Raw genomic sequence first — 9602 nt, forward strand, 5'->3', positions numbered from 1 at the left:
ATTAGCCTTAAACTTGCTCGAATGTCTTAACCTTATTTTGGGAAGTCCTAACTTAATGCTCAACGAGCCTATTTGGATGATTTTTTTTATTGTTATTTCATCGACCTATTGCTTCAAGACAACTAATTCTACCCTTCAACTTAAAAATGACTATTTTACCCCTCGAATCGATATTTTTCTAATTGTGGTGAGGAGAAAGACAAGACGACAAGGAAACAAAGGCAAATAAAATTGGAATGAGAAAAAAAGTTGTGGAGTAGTTTGTCACCAAATTCCATGATATCCAAAAGCATCAAGTCACGTTAGAACAGGCCCACCACTATGGAATAACCAAACTCATTTCATTCTCGTATTATATTCTCTCTTAACACACCATTTTCCATCACCCATTTCTTCATTCTTCACCTAACCCATGTCATCCGACCGACCCATTTCCGAATTTTCCGCCTCCATGTCGGCGAGAAGCCTCGGCGACATGTCCGAACTTGGTTCCATCCAAATCGGTGTCGATATTATTTCCGCCGTCCGTCGAAACCTCGGATTTCTCAGAACCGTCGCCGATTCCCACTGGCTTCACTGTGAGTCCACTCTCAGTGAAGCCATACGAAGGTCAAATCGTAATCCATTTTTTAATTCAACTGATGCGAATCTCTTTTGGGTTTATGCATTTAATGCTAATAGAGATGTTTTATGGGATTTTTGTTTTTTTTTAAGGTATGAGGAGCTTTGGATGCCGTTGATTTCTGATCTAATGGTTGCTGGGGCTTCCCCTCCTATGATTCTTCCTCCGTTGGATGTTGAATGGGTTTGGTTCTGCCACACGTTGAATCCGGTTAGCCTTGATTTCTGTTTGTTTCCTGAGAAAATTCCTAATGAATTAAACACCCTTTAGATTGGTTCTGATGGGTAAAACCTAGTGTCTTTTGTCGAGGATGGTTGGGAGGGAGTCCACGTTGGCTAATTTAGGGATTGATCGTGGGTTTATAAGTAAGGATTACATCTCTATTAGTATGAGGTCTTTTGGGGAAGCTCAAAGTAAAGTCATGAGAGCTTATGCTCAAAGTGGATAATATCATACCATTGTGGAGAGTCGGCTATGTTAGTAGAATCCTCAAATGTCGAACAAAGAAGTTATGAGTCTCGAAGATGTAGTCAAAAGTGACTCAAGTGTTGAACTTGAACAAAGGGTGTACTTTGTTCGAGGACTCCAAAGAAGGAGTCGAGCATTGAGTGAGGGGGAGACTGTTCGAGGGCTCCATAGGAGAAGTTGTGGAGCCTCGACGGTGTAGTCAAAAGTGACTTAAGTGGCGAACAAAGGGTTTACTTTGTTCGAGGACTCCAGGGAAGGAGTCGAGCCTCGATTAAGGGGAGATTGTTCGAGGGTTCCATAGGAGAAGTTGTGGAGCTTTGAAGGTGTAATCAAAAGTGACTCAAGTGTCGAACAAAGGGGTGTACTTTGTTTGAGGACTTCAGAGAAGGAGTCAAGCCACGATTAAGGGGAGACTGTTCGAGGGCTCCATAGGAGAAATTGTGGAGCCTCGAAGGTGTAGTCAAAAGTGACTTAAGTGGCGAACAAAGGGTGTACTTTGTTTGAGGACTCCAGAGGAGTAGAGCGTCGAGTGAGGGGAGACTGTTCGAGAGCTCCATAGGAGAAGTTGTGAGCCTCAAAGGTGTAGTCAAAAGTGACTCAAGTGTCGAACAAAGGGTGTACTTTGTTCGAGGACTCCAGAGAAGGAGTCGAGCCTCGATTAAGGGGAGGCTGTTCGAGGGCTCGATAGGAGAAGTTGTTGAGTCTCGAAGGTGTAGTCAAAAGTGACTCAAGTGTCGAAAAAAGGGTGTACTTTGTTATAGGACTCCAGATAAGGAGTCGAGCCTCGATTAAGGGGAGCCTATTCGAGAGCTCCATAGGAGAAGTTGTGAGCCTTGAAGGTGTAATCAAAAGTGACTCAAGTGTCGAACAAAGGGTGTACTTTATTCGAGGACTCCAGATAAGGAGTCGAGCCTCGATTAAGAGGAGCCTATTCGAGAGCTCCATAGGAGAAGTTGTGAGCCTCGAAGGTGTAGTCAAAAGTGACTCAAGTGTCGAACAAAGGGTGTACTTTGTTCGAAAACTCCAGAGAAAGAGTCGAGCCACGATTAAAGAGAGGCTGTATGATTCTATAGTATACTTTGTTCGAGGGGAGGATTATCGAGGATTGTTGGAAGGGAGTACCATTGTGGAGAGTCTTGATTCCTAACATGTTTTGGGAGTGTGATTATAAGCACTTCGGTAGAACCACTCGGGTCGAACGTACTCTACCGTGTTTTTCTAAACGTTCTAAGCAGCTTAACAAGTATTAAAGGTAACAATATACTTCTTTCAGGTCAATTACAAACATTACTGTGAGACAAGATTCCTTAAGCTTATTGGAAAACCATCAATTTTTTATGAAGAGAATGAAGATTATGCATACATGAGGTGCAAAGAGATATGGGTCAAGAGGTACCCAACCCAATCCTTTGAAAATGAAGGAAGTTCAAGTTTGAGAGACGAAATTAGTGTTGAAAATCACGAGCTTTTCGAACTAGTAAGGAGCCATAAGCACTTATACTCGATGTTTTTGGAGCCGTTCAGGTCCGAGATCATCTACCTTATTGCAGCTAAGCAACGATACAAAGGGTTTCTGTATATGTTGCAGAGCTCTTCTGATGAATGTTCTTCTTTTGTGCCTGCCTCAGATATTCTTCTCATGTGGCTTACCCATCAGGTAAACGTTCAGATTAAAAAGCGGGTAGAGATATATACGGTAGATAGCCATATAGTAGGTGGTTATATCTCGTAAAGCTATGTATAGTAAACGGAATGCATATAGTGCTTTGAAGAAGTACTTTCTTCGTTCTCAAGCTCGTAGAGATATACACGGTAGATAGCCATATAGTAGGTGGTTATATCTCGTAAAGCTATATATAGTGAACGGAATGCATATAGTTCTTTGAAGAAGTACTTTCTTCGTTCTCAAGCTCGTAGAGATATACACGGTAGATAGCTATATAGTAGGTGGTTATATCTGGTAAAGCTATATATAGTGAACGGAATGCATATAGTGCTTTGAACTTCGTTCTTTGTATTCTCTCTTGCGTTACGTATCTGAATTCATCAATATAAACCTTTAGCCAATATTTCTCAATGTGTTCATCTAGATCGTCTTTATGTTCATCTGGATCGAGTGTGTGTATTGTTGTGCGATCCTAACACATGCTTGATTGTGAGATCATAAAGAACGAAACATTCACTAATCACAAGAGCCTTTAAATTTTGATTGTGAGGTCCCACATCGGTTAGGGAGGAGAACGTGGAAAACTCTCTCTAGCTGACGCGTTTTTAAAACCCCTTGAGGGTAAGGCCAGAACGGAAAGTCCAAAGAGGACAATATCTGCTACGGTGGGCTTGGGCTGTTACATTGATTGTATTAGTCGAGCCGTGTCCGTGCAATGTATTGCCATCTATGTTTGTTAATGCTGTATTTTCTGCCTTTACATCAGACGTTTTATGTTCCAAACTTCATTCTTGTTTGTTATATGTAAACCAGAGTTATCCAACAGTTTATGCAGAAGATGTAAAGGAGATGCAGGGAGATTTATCGAAGGTCGTGAGGTTCGGGGAAACCGTGAAGGAAATGGAACTGGAAAAAACCAAGCAACTGTGGCACCGAACGTTTCGACAACCGTACGAGAAAGCCGGAGGAGGGATAACCATGGAACTAGGAAGAGCTGTTACTTCCAATCCTCTAGCTTACTGGGAAGCATCCGATTCGGACGTTAACACAAAGTACAAGTCTATGATGTCGAGGTTCGTACTCGAGGTTTGTTAACTAACTCGAACAAGTCGTTTAGATATTAGCAAAGCTATCAAAGTTTTATGTTCATTAACATTATCCATGCTTTGAATTCAGGTTTGTGTGTTTATGCAGCTCAAAGCTCAAAAACAACCATTACAACAAGATTCTTCACACGAATTTCTTCGTTTACGCACTTTACGATGCCATCGGGAGCTTAAGCTCGATCAACCGATCTCGAGGCTCAACGATGACTCGTGGCACAAAGCGTGGCATCTCTATTGTGAATTCGGTACCAAGGGAGTCGTTCTTGAGGTTCGGCGTCCCAATGGCCATTGTTTTAAAGGAAGTATCATTAAGAAAGCTACCACATTCAAGTGGAATGACTTGATAAGAGCACCTTCACTTACTTTAGAAAGACAATTGAATCAAAATCTCAAGGTGGTTGTGTCAATAACTCCACCAGTTCAAGCACCCTACTTGTTAAAATGTGTACCAGACAAAGTGATAGACGATTCCGGGGCGATGGTTTCGGATGTTGTTCTTAAAATGAACCAATACCGGCCTCAAGAAGGGCGGTGGCTATCTCGAACCGTACTCGACCATGGAGGTAGAGAGTGTTTTGTCATTTGTATAAGGTAATAACTTAATCAATACTTCACCATCATCTATCATTTAGTTAACGATTTGTCGAGTTATTTTTCACTGATGTTCGGGGCACGTCGAGATGTAACATGACAATGTGAACGTAAAATGCAGGGTTGGAGGGGGGTTTTGGAGGAGAGGAGGTGAAACTCCTCTGCCTGTGAAATGGGAGGACAGAGTTATCGAGATTCGAGAAGGTTCTTGGTCGTATATCGCTGGCTCCATCGGCCGAACCCCGGGTATGATATATTCGTGCTTGAATCAAATATTCGTAAATCTTGAAACTTTCATATCTTCTGGATAATTAGTAATATCTCAACATTCGATCAGTTCTTTGTATGAACGGTGTAACGGCCCAAGCCTAAGCCCATCGCTAGCCGATATTGTCCTCTTTGGGCTTTCCCTTTCAGGCTTCCCTCAAGACTTTAAAACGCGTCTGCTAGGGGAAGGTTTCTTTGATCTCCTCCCCAACCAATGTGGGACATCACAATGTACCCGCGGGATAGGGATAGAGAAAGAGGAAAAAAACGAAGATTTCACATAGTACTTTTGATCGAAAAATCAATCTGATTTATTTCGTACCTTTCGCTCAATGAAAAAATGGGTCAGATTCTACAGGATCAAACTAATCCACCCCCCTTCAAGGCCCAGCGTTCTCGCTGGCACTCGTTCATTTCTCCAATCGATGTGAGACCCCGACCAAATCCACCCCCTTTGGGGCCCAGCATCTTTATTGGCACACCGCCTCATGTCTATCCCCCTTCAGGGAACAGCGAGAAGACCGGCACATTGTCCGGTGTCTGGCTCTGATACCATTTGTAATGTCCCAAGCCCAAGCCCAAGCCCACCGCTAGCTGATATTGTCCTCTTTGGGCTTTCCCTTTCGGTCTTCCCCTTACGGCTTTAAAATGCGTCTGCTAGGGGACGGTTTCCACACCCTTATAAAGGGTGTTTTGTTCTCCTCCCCAACTAATGTGGGACATCACAATCCACCCCCTTTGGGGCCCAGCGTTCTTGCTGGCACTCGTTCCTTTCTTCAATCGATGTGGGACCCCGACCAAATCCACCCCCCTTTGAGGCCCAGCGTCCTTACTGGCACACCGCCTCATGTCTACCCCTCTTCGGGGAACAACGAGAAGGCTGACACATCGTTCGGTGTCTGGCTCTAATACCATTTGTAACGGCCCAAGCCCAAGCCCACCGCTAACAGATATTGTCCTCTTTTGGCTTTCCCTTTCGGGCTTCCCCTCGAGGCTTTAAAACGCGTATGCTAGGGGAAGGTTTCCACACCCTTATAAAGGGTGTTTTGTTGTCCTCCCCAACCAATATGGGACATCACAAACGGTAACGAGCCCAGAACTTGGACTCGGTTTGAATAAGTGATTGTTTAATAATGAACGGAGAGATGGTCGAGAATCTTTGATCTCTCGACTTGAAGCAGCTACATTACTTAAATTTTGAACATTGATTCATACATTGGCATCTAGAACAGAGAATGTGGTAGGAACTGCAACACCAAAACAGCCACTAGAAGAATTTAAAGCTGCTTGGAAATTCTCTACTGGTGATGAACTGATGGTTCAATGGGATACTTCAACACCAAAACCAGCCTATAGCTTTGTCTTAACAAATCCAACTTCAGAATCATCTGTATGTGGTCATTCCATATCTCGGATCTTGTTCAGGACTCTTTTTCGGGTTTTGGGTTTCGGGTTTCGGGTTTCAGTATGTTTTGATATTGCAGGTAAGGCTCGTAAAAGGTCAGCAAAAGCTATATCAAGAGCCACGACTTGATGGTGAAGGGCAGGAGGAAGAAGAGGAAGACGAAGATGACGACGGGTTTGTAACAATGATTCGATATACTAATGAGGACCCAACTGGAAGAGCAACAGCTCTTCTGAACTGGAAGTTGCTTGTGATCGAGTTGTTGCCAGAGGAGGACGCCGTGTTGGCTCTTCTTCTCTGTGTTTCGATCCTGAGGAGCGTATCGGAAATGAAGAAAGAAGACGTTGGAAACTTGCTAATTCGAAGGCGAATGAAGGAGACGAAAATAGGCCTTAGAGATTGGGGCTCCATAATGCTTCACCCTTCATCGAAAAGTTCGACTACTTTGTCGCCTTACCTTCAACCTTGGTATTGGAATGTCGAAACCGTGATGGCATCCAACAGCGTCGATCACCCCACGAGACAGTCTGCGTCGAGCTACTTGCCTGTGGAGGGTGGAGATAAGTTGTACAAGCAAGGAATAATATCATGAATGATATACTTCCATGGTATAGTTGCATGATTGGGCTAAATATATAATTTAGTTCCTAATGTTTGATATTGTTTTTCAAATATTAATTTGTAAGTTTCTATTTCATCCCGGACCATCCCTAACGTTTGTCTATGTGAGAATCCCACATTGGTTGGGTAGGAGAACGAAACACCCTTTATAAGGGTGTGGAAACCTTTCCCTAGCAGACGCGTTTTAAACCCTTGAGAGGAAGCTCGAAAGGGAAAACCCAAAGAGTAAAATATCTGCTAGCGGTGGACTTGGGCCGTTACAGTATGTCTATAGATCACGAAGAGAGATTGGGATGATCATAATACTTTGTTTAGCTCGTTGTGTGACTTTCTAGATGTTAAACCCTGAATAGGGTGAGGGATCAGAGGGGAAGCCCATAAATTGAAGGCTTCCCTCGCTCGCTCTAACGCTAAGTTTGCATGAGGTGCAAACTTCTGAAAAATGAGGATTTTCGGTGGAATTGGTGAACCACGCTAGCAGGTTAGGACTTCATAAAGAAAGCCAATATCAACTACATGGAACTTTAGACCACAGAATGTCTCGATATAGGGATTGGCTACGAGTGTCGATCATGAACACTACGTCAACGTGCTAGCATGATTCATAGGCTCATTATGTTATAAATAAATGGAGGTTTGACTTGCATCATAAACATATGCCATGAATTTAAAATATGAGGACCTCAAGCATTTTTTTTGGTAATAAGCATCGAGATATTTTCCCCTTATGATTAGAACAAACGCGTACTGTAACGACTTTAGATTTTTACTTAACTTAAAGTCGCTATTGTATACATATCATAGACATTTTATACGAAAATAAGCATTTAAACTTCATTTTAAAACACCGTCATGGACTTACGTGTTCGAAAACATCTTTAAAACGACATAATGAAATAGTAAATGAAATAAATAAGCGTTAAAACTAAAAACACCTTATTCTAACCCAAGTCTAAGAAAACAAGTACAACTACTCTATACATGTGTCATGGTCTCGAAAACAAGTACACCTTATTTTAAAACGATATAATGAAATAGTAAATGATATCATGCCTTTACCTGAATAGAAGTAGCACGTGAATTGAATATTTTAAGAGCGACGCCACTATTGGGGTTATATGCAAACACACACAATCATGAGCGAGACTTATCATATTAGTCTATATTCTTTAAACGACTATCCTAAACAGGCTAATTGGATGTGTATTTACGATTCTACACACAGTTCACACGTGCGAGTATGGACCCACCAGTCGGTTCACACATCTCCTAGGCCCCTTTCTTGTCAGGCGAACTTTCTCTAGTAGTTGTTGATGCCGAACACCGGTTTAAGAATAATGACAATCGCAACATTATAATAAATATAATGATCGTTTTTCTACCTCGTAGTGTACACGTCCATACCATCATAAATGGAGAAGGGCTATCCTCCGATGCATGAGGTCTCAACATTTTTCCTCCCCAACTGATGTGGGATCTCACATCATAACTCAAACATATCATCAAACGCATTGTATCCTAAAATATATCATATCATTCACATATCATTTCATAACCGTTCAAACATACGAGCATATAACACGTGTGAAGCCACGACCACGTGTCATCATACAACATATAATTATAACTACACTGATAGTAAGACCACTTACTTGATTGGCCTAGGCCGAAGCTACTACGACTCTTTGATGCTTGATACTAATTTAACGCTGCTCTCTAGAATTTAATTCTACTTATGGAGTCCCACAATCATCCATTCAAATTCTAACGTGTGGGAATTGACTCACCTAATTTTACCTAAAATAATTTAAACTAGTTGTCTAATTAGGCAGAAAAACTTACTCCTAATAATTTAAACTAACTGAGCTTAATTATACATTAGCAATTTAAACCTAATTCCAAAAATTTAAACTAACTAAAAGGTAGTCGTACTGACCTTAAACGCTTCTAAAGAGTTAAACTAGGAGGAAAGGATCCAAGCATATCAAACCTAAGTCGGATCAGCCAAAATGTTGGCCTAGAGCCATCACAAAATACATTCTCCCGCTTGCTTCGAATCGTTAACTGAGATGATAAAATGAACTCAGAGACCTCCCTTTCATAGTGGAAGCCAACTCCCCACTCTTCAACTCAACGAACTTTTTTTTTTTTTTTTTTTTTTTTTTTTTAATTTCCTAATTTTTGGTTTGACATGATGTGATGGTGGCATTTTTTAGCGAGTACTAACCCAATGATCCAAGCTTAGGCGTGCGTATATGAGTTCGTCTGGTGGTCCATGTAGGCATGCATGGGTCATGTGTAGGGAAGTACTGCAAATCAAACTCTGCCACAATTGGAAAGCAACCTAAGGCAAAGCAATGATATTTTTAAAAAAATAGGTCCCACCATATTGCATGTGTTCATTTTTTTTTCACACGGATGGAGGATTATTTACTAATTATTTTTTAAAATACTCAAGTCATGTCGTACTCTTATTTTTCAGGTTAAGAAAACACACACAAGTAAATATGACGGCGTCACAGTGGAGGCCATGGAATCCACGCTAGGATAGTTGCATTTATGTGTCAAACTATAGTCCTTAGGTTAGATTAGGGCGATCCCGTTATTTTGAGTTTTTGCTATTTTGTTGTCACTATTTCTTTGATGGTTACTTTTATTTAAAATTGATTTTGCAAACGTTTCAATTAAGAAAAACTACCAGTTCCGGAGAATGCATTTCTTTCTTCTTCTTTTCTCCCTTTAACCTATAACCAAAATTGAGTGCAAAGGATTATATAATTACCCCCCCCCCCCCCCCCCCCCCCCGAAACCTCGGTGCGGCGGTTAGACATCCTTAGACGAAAGAGTGGGCGGCTA

General features: G+C 41.6%; 1 protein-coding gene across 2 annotated transcripts; it reads left to right on the plus strand.

The window, feature by feature from the left end:
• Positions 1 to 323: 323 nt before the first annotated feature.
• LOC111780097 (glycine-rich domain-containing protein 1) lies at positions 324 to 6822 on the plus strand. 2 transcript variants are annotated; one of them, XM_023660377.2, is made up of 8 exons: positions 324 to 609; positions 715 to 832; positions 2364 to 2747; positions 3570 to 3842; positions 3933 to 4453; positions 4575 to 4699; positions 5953 to 6110; positions 6205 to 6822. In XM_023660377.2, exons 1-8 carry the CDS (start codon positions 413 to 415, stop codon positions 6715 to 6717), a joined length of 2289 nt encoding a protein of 762 aa, XP_023516145.2. In that variant the 5' UTR covers positions 324 to 412; the 3' UTR covers positions 6718 to 6822. The 2 variants fall into 2 exon arrangements, with proteins under 2 accessions (XP_023516145.2, XP_023516148.2); XM_023660380.2 differs by lacking the exon at positions 2364 to 2747.
• Positions 6823 to 9602: the final 2780 nt, after the last annotated feature.

This window comes from Cucurbita pepo, chromosome 18 (assembly GCF_057944985.1).
Source record: "Cucurbita pepo subsp. pepo isolate OVF chromosome 18, ASM5794498v1, whole genome shotgun sequence".
Lineage (NCBI taxonomy): Eukaryota > Viridiplantae > Streptophyta > Magnoliopsida > Cucurbitales > Cucurbitaceae > Cucurbita > Cucurbita pepo.